General features: G+C 39.8%; 1 protein-coding gene across 2 annotated transcripts in view; it reads right to left on the reverse strand.

Annotated features, from left to right (window-relative positions):
- Positions 1–26,625, reverse strand: part of ctdp1 (CTD (carboxy-terminal domain, RNA polymerase II, polypeptide A) phosphatase, subunit 1) — a 74,547-nt gene that overhangs the window by 28,167 nt on the left and 19,755 nt on the right. Inside the window, exons 11-13 of one of the 2 annotated variants that reach the window (XM_038725196.1) lie at positions 25,052–25,205; positions 8,265–8,470; positions 7,127–7,651 (exon numbers count right to left, since the gene is read on the reverse strand). In XM_038725196.1, coding sequence (XP_038581124.1) covers positions 7,603–7,651; positions 8,265–8,470; positions 25,052–25,205 — 409 coding nt within the window. In that variant the 3' untranslated portion in view covers positions 7,127–7,602. Of the gene's footprint in view, positions 1–7,126; positions 7,652–8,264; positions 8,471–25,051; positions 25,206–26,625 lie in introns of those variants that run through there. The other variant, XM_038725195.1, reaches the window with a different exon arrangement.

Genomic DNA, 26,625 nt, shown 5'->3' on the forward strand with positions numbered 1-26,625 from the left:
CTGTGATGGGACGCACTGCTCCCATTCTTGGCTGCTTTTTCTGATGGTTCTGGTGACGAGTGACAATGGCAACAGTGATGTTAGCGCTAACTGTGTGCTGTCCTATGTGTGTATGTCTATATTGTATGAATTCCATTACTATTTATTTTTGATTGCTGTTGTAAGCCAAATTGCCCATTCGGGACATTAACGCCTGTTGTTGCAATGGCTTGCTCTGGCTCAAACCCCGAATATGATTTGAGGATGATGGTTTATAAGTTGTGCAGTGAAAGCCATTAAACATTCTGTGTAGGTATAAAACATTTCCCCAGTGCATTGTAAGAAGTACATTCCCCTCTTTTCCCATTGTGCTGCTTCTTGATAAAAACAAATTTTATATTGCAAAATGAACTGCCTGGTAATCAACACAATCCATGAAGTGTACATAATATGCAACTGAGATCGGCTTCATTGGTGTAATGGATAATAATGGAATCTGAGCACACTGCATTAGTGAGCTGTTATCCATAACAGAATACTTAGGACGATTTAAAACTAGAGTTACTTTTTTCTTCCTGTCCAAGACACTGGACCCCAAATCTGCCACTGAATCCCCAATTGTTCACAATGAACATACAGCACAAGCAAAAAATATGTAGAATGCTTTGGGTAAAAAACTGTGCCTGCCAATGAAAGAACATAATGCAACTGCATCATGGCTTCAAATGGAAATATGTTAGCGTACCAGTGTGTCCAAGAAAACAAGGATTTTAAAAGGCAAAAAGAAACAAGACACAAGCTGAGTTTGAGGAGGGAAAATGCTTAAAACAAATAAAAAAAATCTGATCCAGCTTTCATTACATGCCTACATGAAGCATTCAGTGCTGCAGTTCCTACCAGGGAGGAATATCGATTATTCATATTACTTTAAGACTAACTTAATTTAAGAAGCCTCCTATTTGAAGGCTGATATTTTACAACCCAAGACTTCCACTGCCTGATCTACGAGACATATGATAAGAGATAAAAAACAATTATGTCTGCAATGTAAAAACATTTTAAAGGCAAAAATCAAACCACTTCCGCCTGACAAGTGCAACTTCAAATGTGACTGCGCTACCTCAACCAGCAGTGTTTCCCATTAACTAACGAGACCATGGTGGCCGACCATAGTTTCAAAATGAACCGAAAATATTTTTACACATCTCATAATAACATTTCAGACTCTAACGTTGTGTTTTGTGGGCGCTGCTGTAAGCTCGCACGCTCAGACACTTTGGCCTCCGACTTTTGAGGAAACTGTGAAGTCTTCATGTTAGGCGATACGAGAACCACATACAACATTATTTATCAAATTGGGTCGGACTCTGGTCGGACTTACTGAATTTAATGGGAGGATACGCATGTGAAAACGCCCGGTTTTCAAAATTAAAGTGTCCAAACAGTATGGAAATAAGATTAATTGTATTATATTCACAGAAACATATTACATGTTTCCAATAAAAGTAAAAAAAAAACAACAACAGAATGTCAGGGAAATTACTTATTCTATTTTCTATTCTTTGATTTAGGGTTTTTGGAAAAACATTAAATAAATTACAAAGTTCTTCATAGATGGCCTTTCATTTGCACCAAATTAATGCATTTAACTTTAAAATGAAAAAAAAATTTATTTTGGGGGGGAGATGGCAAAAAGAGGGACTGATGCACCTGAGGGTGAAGGACAAGCAAGTAATGCTGAAAATGTTTATCAGCCAGCAGCAGCTAATGTTACGGGGGGGAAGGAGGTAAAAATCATACATCTGCCTCGTGCGGTGGCAATAAAAGTGTCTATGTTCATCTTTTCTCTCCATGCCCTTATAAATGCATAATCTGTAAGTTCTGTGTATTAAATGTTATTGTGATCGAGTTATTTTTCAAAATAAAATGCTATTAAATAGGCTATATGTCTGGTTATTATTTCATTAAAATTAAATGAAATTAAAATGACGAATAATAGATTATGACATGATTTTTACCACCCTGTCTGTCACAATGACAACAAGAAAGTGTAACGCAACCTCTGCCCTGATGTATCTACTCAAGATGCATCCACACATGACCCACAAACATTAGGATTAGGACGTCATTAGGAGACTTTCATGTGAAATATGGTTAGAGATGGGGCCCCCAAACAGGCTCAGGAAACAAAAAGAAAGAACCTTGATTCCAAAAACAAAAAAGGAAAGTATCTATTAAACCTTTTGACTTTTTGATATGCAGCTTAATGCTTCTTGAACAACTACAAGATAAAGAACAGAGTGGTTCTAAAGCCAACTAGTAGGGTATAGGTTTCAAGAGTTCTTAAAGCACCATACTTTCTCAGTAGTGCCAAAAACCTAATATAACACTTAGAAATAAAAGTGTAGGTCAGCATCAGATTGCACAAATAATTAAATCTTTGACTGTTCAGCTTCCCCATCGCTCTCCCATGCTCTGTGAGAAATACATCAAGGACAAAAATGCCTTGATGGAGACAATAAGGCAGAAAATTGATTCACCAAAATAAAGGACTTTTAATTGGCAAACTAACAAACCAAAATAAAAGTCCAGCAGACTTGGAATCAGCCCAATGCAGATTTTTGCTAAAGAACAAAAAACTGTCCGGAAAAATGACTAAACCTTTTCACGATGTGCAGGTCAATAAATTATCCGTTTGTTGAGGTTCTTGAGCTAATTATTGTGATTTGCCTCAAACAGTGGTTACCAACACTGGTCCCTGGGTCCCACAACCCTAACCTGGCACTGTGGATGTACAGTAAATTCATCCATGCTTAGTAGGATGCATCTCAACTTGGGAAAAAGAAACATTATAAATAAGCAGGACATCATTATTCGCATGCAGTTAGTTGCCTAAATTCTTCCTAAATTTAGATACAATAAATCGTGTGAATGTGGATATGGGTGCATTTCAAGAGCTACCTTTAGTGTTTGTAAATAGATTACAGTGGAAAGCTTGAAGAGAACAGAAATAAGAGCAATGTTTTCTCTTTTTTTCTTTCGACAGAAACAAGTAAGGCAGGAGCAGATCCTGAATGAACAAAACAGAAACATTCACATCACTACCGTATCTTAGCAACAGATGTATGTCTATTTTGTGCCAAATACAAGAAAGTGGTGAAGCCAGGGACAGAGACTGACAGAACGGCAACTATTAAGCCAGCTCGCGAAGGAGAGGAGGTCCCGCAGAGTCACGTCTAAATCAGGAAGCCGCTATACAACGTCTTCTATAAATCTTAAATTGCCTCTAATGGCCTACTGGGTAACAATACAGTCACATTCTTTTCTCTGTCAGACAGGAGAATTACATTAACACAGTCTGGCAGACAGTTAGAGGAGGATGTCAGACTTTCTTTTTTTTCCTTCTTTATATAACTGTGGTACAGGGCTTATAACCTGTGTTAACCCAGAATTATACACTGTACTTCCAACTGTGAGAAAATTCAAGGTAGGCTCTCACTAGTTAGATATACAGTATTAAACTTCTCATCTTTGACATTTGATGAAAATTTTGATGTAGTAGTGACGATAACTGTTTGGAAATTTACAAAACGTGTAAATAGCTATATGTGACATAGATTATGCTGCAAGCACAGATTGAGATATTTTAATTTCTGGTTTTGTGACATTTTATTAAAAAACATTTTGTTGTTGTTTTTTGCTGGTGTTAAAGGGGCATCCATCAATTTTACACATTCAGTTTGTAATGAGCAATTCCTCTCTAGACCAATAGAGTAGCCTTGGTGGTGTGGGGTTTGAAAGAAGTGGGCATATAGGAAATGGGGGTATTAAGAAAGACCCATAACCCATATAGGAGACAAAATGCAGGACATCTTGGCATGTGCTACTTCGATTTTGACCATTCTATTTTAACTCTGTATCTAATGAATAAATTGTTTATATTCTATATATTATTTTTAATTTGAGAAAATTCCTTTTAGCAAACATCGTGGTTCAAAACACATTGTATAATTGTACAACATAGCTTGCAAGCATGTCTTTCCTGCTTTTAAATCTTTAACTTTTATGTTGCAGTTCTTTTATTTATACGGGGTTCCCAAAGAAAAACGCGGGTTAGAGAAAAGTCAAGGTAGTGGACAGAAGTGGCCGGTTGCAAATGATGTGCTTTATTGGTCAATTAGTGCATGTTGCTGATTTAAACCCATTTCTTAAGAGTCAGAACTTCAACTGATTCGGAAATTCAGAAGAACAATTTCTTGGTTATTTTTACAAGTCACATCTGAAAGAAAATAGAGAGGGAAGTACAAACCAGTAAGGCAAGGTCGGTGCAGAGGAGTGCAGCATTCAAGCATGTTAAATGTAATCTTAACCTGTAAGTACAACACACAACCAGAAAGCGCTGTCAGGGCATCGTCGTGGTTTAAGATAGAGTCATGACCAGGTAAGTTGTGATATTACTTGACTATGTCACTACTAGCTTTCTGTGGAAGGACCCCAATTACCTACCTGCCAATTTGAGTCCACAATTCTGTCTTCCTTGCACTCTTCCCTGTTGTGTTTCCAGCTGTCTAATCATGTGACTCTCCTCTGCAACACTGCCCTGACTGGACATCTAAATATGCAGCGGTATTTCAGGCTTGACTCATTAGCAGCAACCAAAGGAGTCAGACCAGGTGACAGACAGACTGACATGTCCAAAAGAGGGAAGAAAATCATCAAGCTGCTGCCTGCTGAGGGCCTGGGTAGTCATGGATACTGAGGCACAACCAAGACCACACACCCCAAACAAGTTATGTCCTTTTTTAAGCTCTGACAATCAGAGCAGTGAGGCTCACAGACAGGAAACGCAAGTCTAGAAAAAATGCTTCAGTGGTCCAACATTAGGACTATTATCTGAAGAAGTCAGACGGCAGGCTGCAATTTTTTTGTCTGCCCAATTGAAGTGTGATGGCTCTTATTCTCCATCTGTCCAGTAAAACTTCGGAAGTTACAGTTGAAAATATCTTTTTATTTTTTAAAGCTGATTTTTGGACATGTCAAACTCAGGTGTAACTAATAAAACTCAAGAATCACAACACTGAGAGAGCATCGACGGGGAAGAAACTGGAGATGCTGGTCAAATCCACAATATAAAGAAGCCTGTCTTGCTCTTGAATTCACTTTCAGTGTAGCAAGGGAGCCTTGTGTCTTTATGAGGAAAGATTTTGGTAGCTTAAGGAAAGATTGACTTTTTTTTTACACCAGAAACTAATGAGAAATGGATATAAAAAAACAGAACATGCAGTTGCATGCAACATATTCCTAATGTTATTTCAACTTGACTGCTTTTCTCCAGCGTTGCTACTGGTTGGCAAAACTAATTCAGTTAAAAAGGCTGTGAAAGTTTATCACCTTCCAAAGCTGAGCAATGTGAGTGTGTGTCACCTGTTCAGGGGTGGAAATTAACTTTTTGGCTCACCCGCCAATGGGACTGGCCAAACATATTTTTTACTGGCCCAAAAAAATAACTTGCCTTTTTATGTCACGTAAACAGTACTTTTAACGGAGATAATAAGGTATTCTGTCGAATATAATCTTAAAGACGACACCAGACGACACCAAATTTGAAGCAAAATAAATGTATTGCTATAAAATGTACTTAAGACATAACAGTAAATTGTTTTATAAACTTACAAGATGCTTATTTATCATTCAACTTAAATCTCATCACTGCTCACTCTTAATCATGCTTTATCATTCAACTTAAACCTCCTCGTAAATTTATTTTATTTTATGCTCTGCTTCAGTCTCATTCTTCCCGGGGGAAACGGGAGGGTTGACAGGTATGCACGTTATAGTGGTAACTAGCTAGCTAAATGCTAAAAACACTCCAGGTACCCCGAGCACGACTTGATGGCTCCCGACTTAAATTGCCCACCCCCTTACATATGTACGCCAATCAGACACAGAAATTAACATAAACAACCACTAATGAACGCCCCTAATCCGTCTGTTACATGATTTTAGATCCCTTGGTACAGTGGGGACAAATTTAAGTGCGACACACGACAAAAACCAACGCTGCCTTCCAAGATTTGGCCGCCAAACGCAAGATTTGGCGCTTGGCGGGTGTTAATTTCTACCCCTGCACCTGTTCAATTAATTTCTGTGATCTCTCTCTCTCTTTCTATGTACCCATATACCTGATGAAGGCTGAACAGACAGGTAAATTAAATATACCAGCGGTAAGCAAAACACTGTGTGGCAGTATATCATTATACTAAATAAGAGGACATTTAAAAAAAATAAAAACATTTTACAGATGACCAACCCACTCTGTTTACTACAGATACAACACAACTGCATCTTGGCGATGCAGACAACGCTAAACTGAGAGCACTGATAAGGATCTGTCCTCTATAGGGCCACAACAGTAGCTTTATAGAGGACAAAGCCTGACAAATAAGGATTCTAAACATGCAAAAAACAATTATTTAAGTATGAAACTCACACTGTATTAGAGAGATACATTACTGAACATTTCACATTACATGCCAAGGATGTACAAAAGACAACAAAATAATCTATCAGGAGAGATTGAATCTAACAGCGCGGCTCAACTCAGGCCTGTCGTTCAGCAATAAGAGACTCTCATATGTTCACAACTATTCGACCGCCTGCTGTCTGTTTGAAATTTGTCTCCATGGCGACGAACCAGACCGTCTGGCTTCGGCACGGCTGCACAGATGAATTGGTATGTTATGATAATAGTCATTGGAGAAGTAAGACCTGAAAATACACAGTGCATCTGCAAGGACTGTGAATGGATTTAGATTCTTGCCAACTGCAATTGAAGTTAAGGATCCTTCTCACCCGGAGGTGTTTCTGCAAGATGTAGTGGATCAACAGTGAAAGAAGAGAGTGCCAAGACTGAGGACAGGATAGGACTGATAAAGAAAACATGCAATGGTAAATATTTCCGCTAGAGAGAGATAGAGAGTTATACGATATCCATGTACCACATTTTACCTTTGAAGGGCTGCTGAAGATAGATAGAAGATAGAAAGGTGGATTATTGAATGTTAAGGTTTTCTTCCAGCATGTGGGTCAGAAATCTACTCGCATCAAGTCCAAAAAATAGTTTTATTCATTAGTGGGTATCAAATAACAACAAGACTAAATTTGATTGCCATGATTAATTAATTTAGAAATAATAAAGAGTGAGAACAACACAGTGTCAGAAAAGCGAAGCAGCAAACATTTGCATATAAAAAATAGTAGGACAAATGGGTATTGATAGGATTTTATCAATACTACTACTCATCAATACTCCTTATCGGTTTGGTTCTTTGTCGATACTCTTATTGGTTGTCTTTCATTACTAAATAAATGCTTTTTTAAAAAAAAAAAGAACATTTAAAATATTCAGAACAGGATCAGCATTGAATATTTTAAATATAGCTAAATGTTTTTCTAAAGCAGCAACAGTTAAGTTAAAAACAGCAAAGTCGTTATACAAACTCAATATCTCCCTGGAAACAAATCTGAAACACTGAGTGAAGTTTAGAAAGAATGAAGAACTCAGACATCAGTCAGTATCAGTCCTTCCTCCTGTCCACCTCCTCTTCCCTCTGCTGCTGTGATTCACTGCCTCCAGGTATTGCCGGCAGAGAGAGGAGCACACGGTTTTTCTCTGCAGCGGAGTTTACAGGAATGTGCCAGATTTTAAGATACGTGGCAAACTAAGCTGAACAGTTAGGCTGCACGTTTTTAGCTTGATTGTAATTCTCCATTAGCGGAGCTAGCACGCTGTGTGTGTAAAATAGCGGCGGAGGATGAGAGACTGCAGACAGAACAGATTAAAATATTGCTTTCTACATGCCAATGCTTGCTGAACAGGTATATTGATAAATTATTGGCTTTTTACTTACAAAAATGTTATTGCGCATACAGTAACGAGTGTAGTTGACGCCAACTTGAGTCATCTCCACTGTGGCTTTCCTGATCTGCTGTCCACTGACTTTACTCTGTGTGTGTGTGTGTGTGTGTGTGTGTGTGTGTGTGTGTGTGTGTGTGTGTGTGTGTGTGTGTGTGTGTGTGTGTGTGTGTGTGTGTGTGTGTGTGTGTGTGTGCGCGCGTGGAGAAGCTCAGCCCCGACACAGAGCACAGGGGAAAGGCAGCAGCGTGATAATAAATTACAACAAAGAGATTCTTTCCTGACTGGGAAGTCAGTTTCTAGATTTAATCGCCTGATGTGGACAATCCTTTTGGTTGAACCCTGTTTTGCTTTCTGTTCTGTGTCTCACCTTGGCACACTACTGGGCAGACTGGTCTCACTGGATGGTGTCTGGATCCTCTGCTCCATGCTCAGCGCCTGAGGCCCGGGCCCTCCTCCTGCTATCTGTCCAGGCTGCTCCTCCTCCTCTTCATCCTCCACCTCCTCATTGCCTGGCTTCTCCTTCCCTCTGCCCTCACTTTCGTTGTCGCTCTCCTCGCCTAAGATGTCGTCCACCTATTTTAAACAGAAATTTAAAAAAAAAAGGAGCTTTTGAGATATCGTTTTAAGTTTCGGACAGGGCAAGGTCACCGCATTTTTACCAACAAAGTATATCACGCACCAAAACAATCGGCCAGTTCCACTCTCTACTTTCAGTTTTGCTTGTAGTTTACGTCAACATTTTTTAGCATGCATTCACATATGGCAAATTTATCCCAGTCACTGAACCCCAACTAGCTTTGGACTTTCATTATTTTCTATAAGACATCCACTAAATCAAAGCCAAACTATAATGGAAAAAACCTGAACTGTACTATATATATATATATATATATATATATATATATATATATATATATATATATATATATATATATATATATATATATATATATATATAATATATATATATATATATATATATATATATATATATATATATATATATATATATATATATATATTACCTACAAGTAAAAGTTACGTTCTAAAATTTGCCTTAAGCTACTTCCGTTATAGACAAACTATACCTTTACGTAGAAACTGAAATGTTCTGTTTAATGAATAATGTCTGCTTAAAGTGTAATGCAGAGGAGCCATGTGTATAAGCCCGTTCCCTTGATGCACAGCAGATTCCAATTATCTGTCTAATTATTTCTGGGAAGTGGTTTTCCTTCTAGAAATAATTGGGTTTTATGCTATACTGTAATCCTGGAAGGTGATTAAACTTGAGGACAATAGTTTAAGAGTGTCATTTAAGCAACTACAGACCGAAAATAAATCTAATTATATATTCAGTAATATGCTTAATAGGACTGAGTTAAATGGCAAAATTTATACCACTATCGTGTCTTTATGGTAAATATGAAGCTACAGCCAGCAGCTGGCTAGCTTAGCACAAGCCTAGCGGATTTGTTACCTTTGGACCAAGCTGGCTAGCTGTTTCCCCGTTTGCAGTATTTATGCTAAGATAAGTTAACTGGCTGCTGGCGATTGTTTTGTGTTTACTGTACAGAAATGAGAGTGGTATCAATCTCCTGAACCAACTCTCAGCAAGAAAGGCAATAAGTGTTTTTGCTAGTGTTCTTTTAAATTTGGATATTAAAGATTAGTCACAATCAGGCAGCAGATTTTGGAGGCCAATGCTAAAAACTTTTAAAAACCTTTACTTACAATAATTCTTTGTTCTACATTAATGTAACATACGTCTATTATAGCAATTTCTTATTACGCCCAGAAGACATATATGTCCACACTAATATAAGTGATCACCTAAATTCAGCCAAGCTGGTTAATCAGTCAAGCTCCAAAAGTAACTTTTGCCAATTTTGTTTTTTTTGCCAATTAATGCCACAATGCAGTATGTAGGTAGATATGTCCAAAACAGCAAGACCACAAACTACAGGCTGAAAAAATAAAATAACTAGAATAAATGATGAGTCACAAAGGAAGTCTTTGTTGCAGAGCTAGGGTAATAGATAATGCAATAAACAGGGGTTGATTGATTTTGCCCACCCCCTGCAGATGAAATAATGTTTGAGGTACGGTAAAACTCATCACCTCATGCGGAAACAATCCAGAGCCAAATATAACAAGACCACCAAGCTCATCAATCTTATATTACTTGAGCAGCTCATCATTTATAATGTCCCAAGGTTACTGATCATTTAGTGCAGGTTAGCCAATTGCCAGCCATCAGGTCAGTGAAAATCTGAGGTTTATATTGCCACAGCAAATATGCGGCCTATGGTCCACAGGCTAATTAGCAGCATGTAGCTGAGGGAAAACTGGGATTAATGGAGGGAGACATTCTCTTGGGTCCATAGGCAGGATTATTACTGACATCGTGCCAGGCTCATTAAAGCTGTGTTGTTGGTTATTTGGACAGCCATGGAGTGCCTTGGTAAAGGTAGAAGGTAACAGTGCCTGAGGCTCGTCTGGAAATTAAAAAAGGAAAACCTCTGAACATGTCAGTGTTGGTTGTCCTCATCTTACATTTTCTGAATCAAATTTTGAATGACAATGACCCTGCAGGGCACCAACAATTTACAGAGTAAGATACAGATAAGACCGCAAAAAAGGGTTTTGTTTGTTACCTACCTGTCAGCAACAAACAATTTAAGATTTCATCATCTTAACAGAGATGATTTTTTCGCACTAAAATGTTTCTCTTCTCGTGGCATTTTCTCCATCACCATCTCCCTGAGCGCTAACAGAGAACACTATATTCGACCTCGCCTTTATGGCAGTTGCTAAGGATTAAAAGGGATTGTATGTTTCTGTCAGTACAGTGAAAATATAAAGAGAGATGGACATAGACAAATAAAAGGGGGACATAAGTTTGCTTTCTGACAGCAGATTGGACTACAGGAGAAGTGTTTATTGAAAGACCGTAACAATGCTCAACAGATATTAAAAAAATGGGCCCTATTTTCACATATGTTGGTGTAGAAACAACAAGCACGTACAAAAAGTTTTGGAATCCATGCAGAAGAAGGCTTCAGCTTGCAGCCATAGTGGCAACATATTCTTTCGGGCAATTACGCCTGTCAAAATTACATCCAGAAAAAGTGGGTTTTTTTGGCCACATACAGGCTCAGACTGTTATAACAGGTGTCTGACAGCATCATGGAAAGTGACACCTTTGTTTTTAACAAGAAACTGACTCAAGGACAATTCTCGCTCTGAAATCTCGTAAGAGGTGAGATGTTGCAGGAAACGCCGGTGTTAACGACGAAGAAGGTTATTTCTGTGCAAAGACTTTATTTCCTAATGTTACTCTAACAACAATTTCCTCAACGCTTACTCACCTTTCCACCGTCGTCTCCCTGCAACATGAAGCTTAGACACGGTTGATACATACATACCGCAATGCCCAGAAGTGAGGAGTACAGAACAATAGTTTCAGTTGTTAAGAATACTCTCCGACAGAACGTCTGAGCAAACAGGGCTTTGTGGAAGGCAGGAAGTGATTTTCATTTCTTCCACACCTTTTCCCAGGCAGCACTGACAGATACCACTGAGGCACTGTACTGCACTGTACAGTATAAAGCTTCTGATCACAACCTTTTAAAAGCCAATCTACAGTTCACTATGTCAGGAAGGGTCTTACAACCTTAGCAGAAATAGAAGTATTTACAATCCCCACAGACAGTGTGGCAACCTTCCCTCAGCATCCTTTTCCTGGATGTAATCAAAGGCTAAGTAAAAAACCCACCATGACACCTTTCAAAGCACAGCACGGCACCCCCTCAAAGCTAGTTTAGAGTCAGGCTATTGCTCTGATTATTGCAAGCGGCAAATAGAGTTTAGTACCAGTGTGACTCCAGGGCAGAGAATTTATGTTTGGTTAAATGCTTCAGTTGTTACACTATTGTGTTAAACACCGTTTCTAACTGCCCCAACTACCCTGTGGATGAGATGTAGAGGACAGAAAAGCACATGTGAAATCATTGTTTGATCATGTGCTAAAAGAAAATTTATATAATGGGGCCGACATGAATTGACACATCAAAACACACCTTAAAATCCCAGGGAAAGCAGATTAGCCGTTTCCTGTCCAGCAAAGCTTTCACTTCTGAAATCTAGACATAGATATTTTAACTGCAGAATCAAATCTGGCCTGAGGTGGGACTCACACTGAAAGATTCATGTGCAGCAAAAGAAGCAGACAGTCATTCATTTTAAATGAAAGCCAGCAATTAGGAATAGCTGTTACTGTGGGAGCTGTGAACTGCTGTTGGCCAGAGCAATGAGTTTCAACTAGATCAGAGGCCAACTTCTCTGAAGCTCTGAAGTTCGTTCTGTAACATCTTACTTTGTACTCAATAACTGTTCAACCTTGACAGGTTGGAACCTAAAATATATTATTGATGTTTGTAATTCGATCCGATTTTTGCCATTGAAAATAGCATTAAAAAAGGTCTCTTTCTATCAGTGTCTTACTTTAAGAACAAGAGTATGGGGTTAGGGCTGTAACTAATGATTATTTTATCATGGTTTTATTAATTAGGGCTGTCCCCGACTAAGGATTTACACAGTTGAATCAGAATCGTCATGACCCTTTTCTCTCTCGCCTGTCTTTCACCGGTCTTGTGCAGAGTTTTGCGTGCATTACTGCTGCCGTCAACTGCATGCACGTCACGGTTCCTCGCAGGTCTATTTCAAGTAGCCGGCTATTTAAAAACAATAATAATCTTTATGTGGTGATGAATTATCCGAAGGTCTCGCGAGGTGCGAACAACTCGGCACAACACCGTGAAGCTGAGGATCTGTCTCTTCAGCAAGTGTTCCTCCACTGCCACTGCGCACATACACGCTATGCTTACACATGCTCACTGACGACCCAGGGTTAGGGTTACAATTTTGGATTTATTCACGCTCTTTAAAAACATTTATTGAAAGTTTCATTCTTTTTACAAATTTATGTACAGCATTAAATGTTGAAATGTATATTGTAATAGGTTGTGTATTAAGTTATTGGGAGAAAAGTGGTAATTCTATGTAAAATCAGACGTTGAGCACCCCCATATCGCCAAAATGGCATGATCCTTGTTTAGCTGCAAAGCTTAGACTGTGAGATTGACAATCCAATCTGGCTCTGTCCATCGAAGCATCTTCGACTAATCGGGGTCAGCCCTACAATTAATTTACTGAATATTTTCTTGACTCATTGTTTGTACTATATCATATCAGGAAATAGGGAAAATGCCCAAAACAATTTCTTAGAGTTGAAGACGATGTCTTTAGGTTTCCATTTTTGTTGTTTGTGTTCGGTCGGGAGATGCAGTTACTTTAACGGTAAGAAAATGTAAATTGGTTGATACATTAGAAGACGGGGACACAGCAAATATTTTACAAGCACGGGCCAGATAAAGCAAGGCCCCAGGTTTAGTATAAGTGTAAATAATATGTATTGTTAACCTATGAGAAGAGGTAAAGTCCGCTAGTTGCTAGGCTAATTTCTGCAGAATAAAATGCCATAGGCTTAAGCTAATAATGGTGACCAGCACTTTGTAGCAGTTTTAACTCAGGTTGGCTTGAGCTGAACTACACATGCAACAGTCTGGCTGAGAGGGAGTTTGGCCTTTTATGGAGGGGCGAGGCACGCCGCTGTAAAAGGAAAGGGTGCACTGGATTTACAACACAAAACAAAACGAGTGTCATTGCAAAACAGCGTGTGGCACAATAATCGTTTTATCTTGATTACCTTGTTTTTACAATCAAAATCAAAACCGCGATTAAAATTCGATTAATTGCACAGCCCTGTGTGTGTGTTGTTTACCAACTACTGGAAAAGTTGAGCGTTGTAGGCACATTGCCTGCCCACATAGAGGGTGTACGCTACAATACATCGGCTCAAAACAGCTTCCCTGTATCAGTTGATCTGTATTTTTGACGGTACTGATTTCTAAATAGCCTTGTATACCATAATACTGCCTAAGCCTATATGTTACATTAAGGAAATGGCGCAAGAATAATGTTGGTGGGCAACCATCAAAAAGGGTGGGGTGACAAAAATAAGACTTCAATTTTACTAGATTAACCTAACTTGGAAGAGACAACAGTATATCCGCAAGTAAAAATCAGCAGCAGAATAGGTGAAGCAGTGAACTCACAACAAGACCTGACACATTTCCATGCTGTCAGTCAATCAGTGCTAATCAACCCTTTGCTAAGCCACGCCCCGAACACACAGCTGGCCAATCACAGCACAGTATAGGACTCGCTATAACTGAGGTCCGACACTTTGATGTCTGCGCTCCATTGACTCGTATGTCGTTTACTAGCTTTTTTTGCCATATTTTTCCAAGATACTGTTCCTGGGCCACTTGTAATAAATACAATCTCTAACCAGAGAGGTTGAAAGAAGAAGTACGATTTATTCCCTTTTCAAAATCTAAAACAAATCCAGAAAAATGTCAGCTGTGAATTGTTCCAAATGTAATGTTAGCTAACGCTAGCTAACTTACTACTGAATGTAACGTAATAAAGCCCTACTGTTCTGCTTTGTAATGATTGTAATAGTGAACAGAGACCTACCCAGCTGTACAGGAACAGTGTTGTCCTCTTTCTCAATAGTCAGGTGATATGGTATATATATATGGTGGTTCACTTCTACTTTGTGAGCTTTAGCTTCTATCATTATTTTTTTCATGTCAGTTTGACAGCCTGAATACAACCTTCAAATGCACAATGCAACTGCAAAACTGTCTGCTTCTTTCTGAGCGTTTTTTTTTTACCAGAAATTAGACAATATTTCTCCAGGCAGTGCAGTAATAAACAGTGGCAGTGCCGTGCTAAAAGTACGACAGTTTGTCAGACTTAGTAACAGTAACTAAGGAGGGCATGGCTAAGCAAAGGGTCAATTGTCCTGAGTTATTGTACAAGGAGCTCATGTCTTCACCAGGCTGAGGACTGCACAGGGAGAAATGTACGCAGCCAATTCCCACTGAAGGGGATTCATACAATCTTTATTCCCATGCCAAAATGACTGACTGTTAAAGGTAGTCAGAGGTAGTAATATGGCAGGTTGACGGTTGATTGTTGAAGAGCGTTGACAGGTCATTTGATGTGGGCGCAGAAGAGAATAAGGGCTTTGCATGTATAGAGGAAAGCTTACCTAAGGCCCAGGGGAAAAGGAAATGAATAAATATAAGAGGAGAGATAGACATGGTGCATTTCTAGTAAATCAAAAGGAAAGTTAAGTAAGAAGTAAAAAGATGGTGAGACCGGTGAAGCAGGAGCACAAAGAAGGCTCCAAAGCCCCCCTGCTTATAACTGTATTCACCCGTGTAGTTCAACCAAGGTCGAATGCCATGCAGCTATTGAGTCAAAGGTATATGTAATAATTGCAACAAGAATTCACATCTTAACTCCTCCTCTGCTACATGAAAGAAGCACTCAAAAACAACACGCTTTCCAGAGCAAGAATTCTCCAGCGGCTCTGCAAACAGAAGATACTGGCTTCTTTTGACTACACTGCAGCTGAGGTTAGTCAGGGGTAGTTACATAAGGCTGAACGGAAAACATTACTTTGGAATGGAACAGCCTCAAACATTAAATACTTCAGAGATCATTCAGAGACTTCAGATTTCAAAGGGCTTTATATCAATGATGTACTTTCCTGAATCTGTACGGTTCCAAAAAAAATCTCCTGACAAAATGACACCGGTAGAATGCATGTACTATGTGGTTGCCATATACGGTGCTGAGTTACTCACATTATGAGTTGCTGTGATAAAAGTCACGCAAAGTAGATCAACTTGAGATTTAAATTGTTTTACTATGATTTTCAGTGGGATTTTGATGATGTAGTGGCTTGTCTGGGAGCAGTCAATTGCTGGTCGTGTCTGCATGGCTGTTGACCGTGCCTGACCCTTTAACTGTGAAACTCAATGAAATGCGTGCACATTTTCAGGACCATGGACAGCACCACACACTGATTTTTACGAGGATTTCACCTTTACTCTGGCATTTTGGGCTACTAATTGTTTTCAGCTCTGTCCAAACCCACTGTTGCAAGTGTTCTGGTTCCACACATTGATGGAAAATAAACATCTGACACCCTTGATCAAATGAAACAACACAGTCACATCATAACCTCTACTATAAGGCCTATAAAAAGCATCAGCTGCCATGTTTAATCTCAGTGGACTCCACGCCACACCGATGCAATTATCGCCCTAGCATTTCTACTATTCACAGCCTTCGCATCTTATCAGAGCTTGATCTTTTGTGTTGGTACTGTCTCTGAAATGTCATGTTGACAAGCAGCGCTAGTATCAGGCCAGGTCAGTGCGGTCAGCCGAAAAGGAGCCTTACGCTCGAGTAAACCGGGGACTTCAATTAAATGAAGCCTTTAAATCAACAGAAATGTCTTCATCAGCGAAGTCAAATCCCTCGAACCATGTGTTATATTGTGTTGAAGCTCTCTTGGGACTGCTGCAACTCTTCATGCTAAAGTAGACAATAAAGCAATAAAGGCTTTTGTATGCTGCACTTTGGATTTCTTGACTCTTTAGGTACATATTAGCCATGGCAGGGTACAACACCAGCCAAATAAAAAAAAAAAAAAATCTATCCTAGGGCCCTGCCTGGCTGGCTGGAAAAACATTATCATGTCTGATTGTGAGTTCATAAGATTTCAGGCGAAACTATGACAAGGATTCCCTAATAAGCCTTTATAATCTACAGACTCACGCAAAACCTTGTCCTCCTCAGTAAATCCTAAGGATTATATCTCTCCAAGGATGGGGGAGATCAATACCTGCAGGTGGAGGGAGAGCTGAGATCACAGTGACTGATGACTGTGTTAAATCTCCTATGATCCCAGGCTTAATGATCCTTGTCTCTAAGGGCCCACATGGCGTCACACATGTCAAACCAACACCGACCCGTGTCCAAACCTTCACCTTTTACCTCACTTCTGCGTGGCCTAATAATCATTCACTTCTCATCTCATTCCCATGTACCGTAAACTCATCAGAATTTCATTTCATTGTCAATTTCTACGGCAAGAATCCACTGTCCTACAAAAATAAAGTCAGTTCAAATGTTAATTCCAGCATCCAGCTGATTTCATGGTTACACTCGGCTCTCTTAACTCCTAAAAATGTTTGTTTAAATGACCCATTTACAAACTGAAATGGTGCAAGACCTCAGTACTGGATTTGCTGTGTACACCACAAAAAATAACAATCAAATTGTTATGTATTTACATATTTAAAGAGCCTGACACAGACTATATTAAACACATAAGAACTGACTGATGTATATGACAGCATTCCATTTAGGTGAGCTATATCCAAGGCTGTGGTATTGTGAATACTGGCTCTTTGGCATGGCTTACTGAGACACTTCATGGAACTAAACCCATCATTAACAACATTTCCATCACCAGTGCGTTTCCTGCTGTGACCTCAAAATGTCTGCCGTGAAAAAGGGGTTTTGCTGTAAAGTCTACTCCACCTCCAGAGGACCGGTCACTGTCAGTCTCCACAGCAGATGTGAGGAGAGTCCTGCTGTGAGTGAATATGAGTAAATCAGCTGGGCCTGATAACATCCCTGGCCGTGTACTAAAAACCTGTGCCAATTAGCATTTTCAACATCTCACTGTCTCAGGAGAGGGTTCCCACCTGCTTCAAGACAGCCACTGTCATTCCTGTACCTAAAAAGTCGGCAATGTCTAGTCTGAACGACTATTACCCTGTGGCACTCACCCCCATTCTGATGAAGTGCTTTGAGAAACTGGTTCTTCAGCACATAAAGAACAACATCCCAGCCAGCCTGGACCCTCACCAGTTTGCTTTCAGAACCAACAGATCTACAGAGGATGCCATCTCCAGTGCCACGACTCCACACGAATCCACTCAGACCTCACACACCTTGAGAACAACAACACCTACATCAGAATGCTGTTTGTGGATTTCAGGTCAGCATTCAACACGATCTCCCCGATGAAACTGATCAGTAAACTCAGCACTCTGGGTTTAAATACAACACTCTGCAACGGGATATTCGACTTCCTCATAAACAGACCCCAGTCAGCTCTAGTGCTCAACACCGGAGCCCCCCCAGCGCTGTGTGCTCAGCCCCCTCCTGTTCACGCTGTACACCCACAACTGCCTCCCCCGACATGGAGAGAACTCTGTTGTGAAGTTTGTGGATGACACCACCATCATGGGCCGGATTTCAAACAATGATGAGACTTCATATCAGGAGGAAACTGATAATCTTGCAGAGTGGTGCACAGAGAACAACCTACTGCTCAACGTCAGCAAAACGAAGGAGCTGATTGTTGATTTTAGGAAAAAGGTTTCTGGTTCCTGGGAATCAGCATCACAGAGAACCTGACATGGTCGTCTCACATCTGCACGCTGGTGAACAAAGCTCAGAAACAACTATATTTCTTGACAAAGTTTAAGAAGGCCAAATTCCCACACCAAGTTCTTGTCGGCTTTTACAGAGGAGCAATAGAAAGCATCCTGACTGGAAACATCACAAACTGGCATGGGATGTGCACGGCCCAGGACTGGAGGGCTCTGCAGTGGGTGATTAAAACTGCTCAGACGATCATTGGTACCCATCTCCCGAGCATCATTGATATCGGTGAGGTGAGGTGTCTATGCAGAGCCCAAAGGATACTAAAGGACAGTACCCACCCGGGCCACAGCCTGTTCACCCTGCTGCCTTCTGGGAATAGAGAGTTTTCAGCTGACTTTTAAACTCAAATTCATCCTCAGCAGTGATCTAATGCTAATTTAATATAGTTAATTTCTGTTTACCATTTTCATAATAACTTCTTTATTAATGTATATTGTCTGCTACGTAGCAGAAGGGAGTTAAAAACTAAATTTCCCTCTACAATGTGTTGCATTGTGACAAAATCAATCTACCTACCTACCTACCTACGTTCCTTTTATCAGAACAATTCTTGCCATTATTCAAAATGCTTTCTCTATTAATGAACGCAAATGCAGAGAAAATGTAAACGTTTTTTACTACTTTGTGCGAGGGTATGCACTTCCAATCCCATTGGCTATAATCTCCACAGTCTGAAGCTATCAGCTGTTTTAAGTTAATTGTCTTGCTTTGCCTGCCTGTATAGTGGAGTCTCAACGTCTCCCTGAAGATGGGGCACAGTTGTCAGATTTCTTCAATGTAACCTCTGTACAGCTGAGGTATGGTTAAGAATTGGCCACTAAAACAGGTTAAGTCCACTGAAGGTATGGTTAAATATTAAATATGCCAGTTTGACCCATTGCATGCCATGATGTGCTGACCAAATAACCATGACAGCAAAACATCTGAGTAATTATGTGCTGAAGTACTTTGGATTAAACACCATAGAAGGTAAAATGGACAAAGGTGAGGCTGTGTGGTAACTGATAGAGATTTGATTTAATATCTAACAAAAGTATTGGTATGATAGTCCATATGGTGCATTGCAGTGTTAATGAAAGTTAAGTGAATCACAAAGAATCCAGCCAGTCCCATCCATCACACAGCCACCAGGGGAACGGCAGTTTAAAGAAAGGTCACCCAGTCGGTACATTGCTGTGATTCTGGGCAACTCTGCACATGTTGCTCCACGTAAACTGACACATACCACCATGTAACTACTGGTGACATTTAAATGTGAGGCTGTCTACCTGACTCAGATGTGTACCTTGCTCCAGCCAATTAAGACTGGTTCTTTTCCTTTGCCCTGTAGATTTAGTGTTTAAGAACGTCACAGGCTGCCCTTTAGCTAAAGCAGTCCGAGGAGGATGACATTTGAAATACAGTGTACCTACAGAGGACCCTTCCTTCGAGTCAATTTCTTTACTCTTCTACAGTACAAAAGATGTTGCACAAGGATTTAGTTATGTTTGCAAAAGGTATACGGTTCTACTTCCAAATTATAATAGCATGACAGAAATTCCTGAGCCTTGGTAGTGGTCTCTCTCAAATCAGTTCTATTTTCACACAGACTTCTCCACTCATCTTTATTTAAATATTCACTGGATATATGGATGTACATAAAACTTAACCTGTTTGGGCCTGCTGCTGTAAAATGCTACGGTCAGCCCCAAAGATTTGTGGCACATTTTGAAGTAGTTTCAACTTGATTTGTTTGGTATACTGTGAGCATGAATATTTAGTGATTATTAAAATGTTTCATCGCAGTTCCGTCCTCAGTTTGAGTGCATTTAAAATTGTTGTCTTGGACACTATTTGTCCACGGGTATTTTATTTGATCACATTTTAGACGCTTTAAGCAGTACATGAATGCTGTGTTTTTGTTTTCTTGCAAATTAAGTAGAAAACTGAGTTAAATGTTGGCTAGCATAGCTATAAGCTACTAGCATTAGTTGCCATGTGACTAAGCATTTTCCATCTCTAGCAGTTATGGCTTTACATAGATGTTGGTGTAATTGTTAGTTTAAGTGTTTTCAGAGCAGTTTTGCAGCTGTAAAAGTTGTAAAAGTCTCTCTTTGACTGTGGCACTTGCTTATGTGGATGCATGCCATGTTTTGGCCTAGGGAAGAGGGAAATAGACAGAGCATGGGCCGGGCGAGATAACTGTCCATAATTTGGTCCGTTTCTGGTCTCAGATTTGTCAGTATCAGTTGAGGTCATTCAGGTCAGGTCTTAAATGCGGGAGTTCATTCAGGTAGGTTCTTTCAGGGCCATGCATAATTCTAGTAACAATTGATACATTAAAAATGAGGGCCTGAAATTATGCCTGACATTTTCATTTTGAATATATTACAACATTGAAAGTATTTTTAAGCTTAAAAAAAAAAAAAAATGGCCTGAATCAGTAGAGGGGTCAGTGCCTTTTATACAACCAGATGGAACAAAAAACGATGAAGTCTTCTCCGCTCACCAGTGAACTTAACTCAGCTTTATGCTCAAGCATTCTAAATGTCACATTTACAAAATAATCATGGCTTTTTGGGAACAATGCCCGGTGTGAGCATTGAACACCTCATTATCCAACTCGATCTTTAACAATGATAGTGCTACATTAGCAAGATATTGGCATTTAAATAGGATTGTAAATTAATGTTAGGTCCATGCTGCCATAACAATTTCTTTGCACAATGGTGCTGATCAACAAAAACACAAAAGCACAGTTCTTTGCAACTAAAAGGGAAGGCCTCTGTGGTTGTAATATGAGATACATGAAAATCTAGTAGCTTTGGCAACCTCCTCCTATCCTGAGAGTGATGACAGAAGAAAACAGATCAAATCAGGTCTCTGTAAGGGTTCACAGAAGATGAATAATGACCACATTAGCGGCATCTAGTCATCATGACTTGGCACATCTTCGTTAGAGGCCAACCCTTACACAGTTAGGAAACCTCCATTATTTCAAATGTGGGGGGAAAAAATCCATTTGAGATCCATTACTCCTAGGGTTGTTCATCAATGAGTAGCTTGAGCAGCTCTTGCACTAACACATAAAATGTATCCATATGGTCAACAATGAATAAGAGCCGTCCATTTCCAAAGTCAAAACATATTGTTAACCTTTTCAAATATCACTTTGTCCTTTTAAAATGCCCATATTCTCCTTTAAAAGGGGTCAGAAAAAAAAACCTTTTTCAGGCTTTTTGTATGAAGTCATACAAAAGGCCTGACCCAACCACTGACATAATGTACTATTTCCAGATTAATAATAGAAACACAATTTCCAGTTTGCTTCCTGCAGCTGAAAATGTGTCCTGCTTTTGCCATAGCTGCTGCACATGAGCTGAACTTAGGATGATCTCCCATCGAGAAAGAGAGGATCATTTGGTTACCAAATAAGTTGAACTCTTTTGTGTCATTTATCAAAAAGAAATGCATGTTAAAAATATATTTTTAAAGAAAAAGCTCTGTCCAATAGCACAGTTATTCACCACTGTATGGAAGCTGGTCCTGGAAGCTACTGTACTGAAGTGGAGATTAACATTTGTGGCTCTGTCCTGCTCTTTTATTCAATGTTCAAATCTGCTGAACTTTGACCCGAACAGCGCTGACCTTTGTGGGCGCAGCCAATTGCTATTGACCACCAGATTATTTCCAGTACTGTACAATAGCAAATTGTCGGCATATCTGGATCAAGATGCAGCTACCAGGTTTGTTTCAAAACCATTGTTTGAGTCTCTGAAAAGTAGCGATCTACTGCGAGCAACATTAGACATTTTGTTACAGCATTAAGAAGTTAAAATTATTGTTTTAAGACGAGTAAGCTGGAAACATGGATAAAACATCAAATGGAGGCCTCACTTTAAACCAACTCATAAAGCTAAAGTTGGCTTAATTGACACTTTGCTAAGCCACGCCCCCCTTAGTTACTGTTGCTTGGTCCATTTTTTTAAAACCTGTCCTGCCCAGCAGCCTGGTATAGAGTATGAGGAGCTGGAAACCATATTGTGCTTGGGGAGGAGAAAAACAACAAACAAAAGAAAACAACAAACAAAAAAAACAAAGAGACAATCAGCTGAAGAGCAGCTATGAACAGCTGACATAAGAAAACAACAGAGAGGCAAATGAAAACGCGAAACAGTCAAACAAAATAAATAAACTAAATAAAAAAATATGGGAGAAAAAAAGTCGACTCCCAGACGCACCGCGACACGAACACGGAAGACTCCGACCAACAAAGCCCCGCCCCACCCGGTCATCCAAATGGCAATCGACAACGCAATACAGACAAAAAAGGCAAAACTCGTGGAAGAGCAGGGCTCAGACTGACCGCATGTCATGGTTTGTGAAGGGTAGTATGGCGGAGTAAAGATGAGGTACGTAGTAACTAAGGTGCCGTTAAAATTGGAGGGTAGTTGCGACGCGGGCACTCCACAACTAGCAGGTAGTGGAGCCTCCCAACATGCCCCTCTCACACCCCAAGCACTCTGTGTCTAATGTGTAATTAAAATTGAGGGGTGGGCCAGCGGGGGAGGAAGAAGGGCGAGGCCGCAATAAAGCAGCCCCACCCACCAAACGCCCTGTAGCCTGCCTGCCCGCCCAGAGTCCTACGTGTGAATGTAGTGAGACATGATGGAAGGGGGTAAGGTGAAAGAGGTCATAGAGAGGCTAGAATGGTCCTCCCCTCTATTCACTATTACAATAATTAAAAAGCCAAGGCATTAGGGCCATATAACATTACATTCAGTAATGTTAGTAAGTTAAAGTTTGGTAGTGTTATCTAACTAACATTACATTAGGAACAATCCACAGCCTACATTTCTGGATTTGTTTTAGGTTTTGGAAAAGGAATAAATCCTGCTACTCCTTTCACCCTCTCTGAGTAGTGATTGTAATTATTACAAGTGCCTATCGAACAGCGTTTGACCATAAAGGCTGGAAACAAAGCCTTTTGCATACGAGTCAATGAAGCGCAGCCATGAAAGTGTCAGACCTCACTTAGAGCGAGTCTTCCCAGTCCACCTATTACTGCGCTGTAATTGGCCTTAGCGAACAGTCAGTTCTCAATATTTTAAGCCAATATGTGTAGAATCACAAAATTGTGAGATTGCGCCCTACAGTGGTCAAACCAAATCAGAGACCGTGGCGTACAGCATGCTCACCTACCCCCAAAGATGCCAGCTTGAGTATCAGACAATTATCATTCTTTATTTTTATAAGTTAGCATGATTACAAAATAGATCGTGTCTTAACTTCATCCTCAAACAACAAATGGATTTTATCACACAGCATCTTGAAAGATAAGAGATTTGGATATAAAGAAATGTTGAAATGTTAAATAGCTGTTGGCTTGGGTAATACTGTAGGTCAGCAATGTTTAGATGATATGGGATGCATCTTTTTCAAACACATAAGTTTGAGAGAAAAATGAAAAATAAGCCTATTTCCAAGAATGCATGGCACAGCAGTTCTCACACTGAGCTGTCGCCTGCAGCTACAGAGTTACTTAAGTTCAAAAATCAATTGAGTTAATAACTGACAGCGGACTATTTTGTATCCAAGTAACAGGAGTCGGTTAGTCATTGCAGCATGACCATTCACAATGACAGCCAGATCATTCAATAAAATTTAACTAGCCCCAACAAAGTCTAATTTCCTTTCAGGATTTATAACTTGGGTTCTATCAAAAGGTTTAGGAAGAGAAAGCGACAAAGCCACTTTGTTATTTACCCTTACACATTACAATGTGTTTCTGATTTGTGCAGGATTATGATGTCTATAATATATAGTAAATCAGACTCAAAATCACATACAGTACTTAATATATACAGTACAGAATATTGCATACTTTGCTTTTAGGTAATTTTAAGGGGAAAATAAAAGAACTTTAGTGGCAACAAATACAGCTTTCCCTGGAGATATCCCCATTATATGAAAAAGAGACAAAATAATTGGCACTGGCTAACACGTGACCTCAACTCTACCATAACTGGTCACATGTCATGACCCACGTGAACAAGCCACAAAGCCCTTTCTTCGGAATAATCACATGCTGAGAGGCTCTAGACAGATCTCCAGGATCCACTTTGCACATTTCCCCCTGCTGAAGCATTAGCAGAATTCAGACCATTAAAGTGTATTATCCAGGCAGGAGCTCCCAGACATTAGTAATCACTTCAACCTGCCTTGCAATGGAGGCAAAAAATATCAAAGGCAGAAAGTAGACAGACATGATAGCATATGTCATGTTTTTAATCAGAATAGAGGTCTCAATGTACATTATTTCTGTCATTAACATTTGACAAAACCAGTCTATTAGACTGCATCACTAATTGTACTAAATTGCAATTTCAAATTTATACCTGTACACCCTCTCATATTCGCAAGACAAAGCAGGGAGATCTGATCTATAGAAACCAAGCCCTACTAACATATCCATGTGTGTACTGACAAATGAAAGCATTAACCGTGTGGCAAACTGCACTCAGGCACAGGATGGAAGCAGACCTGAAACATCACCACAAAAACCTCAGGAGAAAACCTTTACCGCCTCACCGCACAAATATCCATAACACTGATCTTATAAAGATGTTGCTGTACAGCACATGACTGCAAACCTTGGTCAACAACACGATGCAACTGCTTATCAATTAAAGCCTTAAAAAAGGTAGTAGTAATGGTTCCCCCCTTCCTTACCTCTTTGTCCATGCTGTCTAGATCCTCCTTGCAAAGTGTGTACAGAGGCATAGATTCTGACATGCTCGGCTGTCGTTTCCGACGAGACGGCCCTGGCTGCTCGTTGTCTTGGCTGGGCCCTGCCACACCGTCCTGCTGACCCTTTGAAGTTCCCCTGAGGTACAAAAAAAAAAAATAATAAAAAACCATACAACACTTCGACTTAGAAAACTTTCCAAACTGTCCTCAGAGAGGCAATTTGGGGTGCAGCAGAACAACAACATATCGACACAACACAAGAAAACAAACACATCAACGAACAGAAGCTACAATAATCTAAGATCGTCTAGCCGTCATGATGAAATGACAAATAAATGTCGTACTAGTCCAACGGGCATTTAAAGTGCATGTCAATAACTGAGCTTTAAACTGCTGTCTCAGTGTATTCCACATGCTCTAGACTCTCCTTGTCTACCGTCTCTTATGTAATTGGGTTACTGCCATCAATATAAATGAGCTTTTTGCACGGTTGGTTTTAATCTAGGGGTATCTATATCGCTGACCAGAAGGGAGTGGCTGGAACTCCACTGAAAGTGGATGGGATGTATCCCTACAGACCATGTCAGCCTTTTCAGGAACAGGGTATGGCGATATAGACATTTTTGGAATGTCCATACCAACATGCAATACAATAACATGGGGTGCTCTGAATCTGAAAAACAAATTAAGAATTTTGTTGTTAACAGTTTTCTGAGGAAGTAAATGGGCTGTTGTCCCTTCTTAAAAACAGCATCAGCACATTGGTCCCAGGAGAGTTTGTGATCTATACTAAGACCAAGGTACTCTAGATAATCTGTCACCACCTCAATCTCCTCTCCTCTGATCCTGGATAAAGTGAGTGGTGGAGCATCACATCTAAAATCTAAAATCAGTTCTTTCTCTGATATGTTAAGACTTAAATGTGAGGCTTCACACCAATCGAAAAGTCTTTCAGAGCTAGCTGTTCGACAAATTTAATTATATGGTGTCCAGGGTATCTGCTATGACAACAATTGGTTTATAAAATATATAGAAAGGGTGACAGCACACTGCTCCATGGCGTGCCAATAGAGTTAAAGCGCACATCTGACAAGAGATCTTCCCATGGGGAAGTCCAAAATCCATGTGATTGTTGTTGGGTCCAGTCCACGCTGTACTTTCAGCCTATCCGCCAGGATTACTGGATTAATTGTATTGATCCTGGCTGATCGACTGAAAGTACATTATGTCCGAAATCACATGAGGGCCATTTTGTGCCAAGCATATCAATTAATACATTTACCTGATTAAACAGACAGCTCTGTCATTAAGTGAGTCAATAAAGACACATCTGAAAATTAATACTTCCTAACATACTCTTACAAAGAACTTTATAATGACTCGTTTTCTGTTTTGTTTTTCATAACAAAAAAAAGCCTGGGTGGGAAATTAACTTTTTAAAATGTGAACATCTACCAGCCACTGACAGACAGATGCTCACATTCACAAGCCATTCAATAGTAAATCATTATTTTCTGTCTGAAATCTACCAGCCACTGTCATTAATTTGCCAGCAT

This window comes from Micropterus salmoides, unplaced genomic scaffold (assembly GCF_014851395.1).
Source record: "Micropterus salmoides isolate LMB-PRFRI ecotype aquatic unplaced genomic scaffold, ASM1485139v1 Ms_hic_scaffold_17, whole genome shotgun sequence".
NCBI classification, from domain to species: Eukaryota; Metazoa; Chordata; class Actinopteri; order Centrarchiformes; family Centrarchidae; genus Micropterus; species Micropterus salmoides.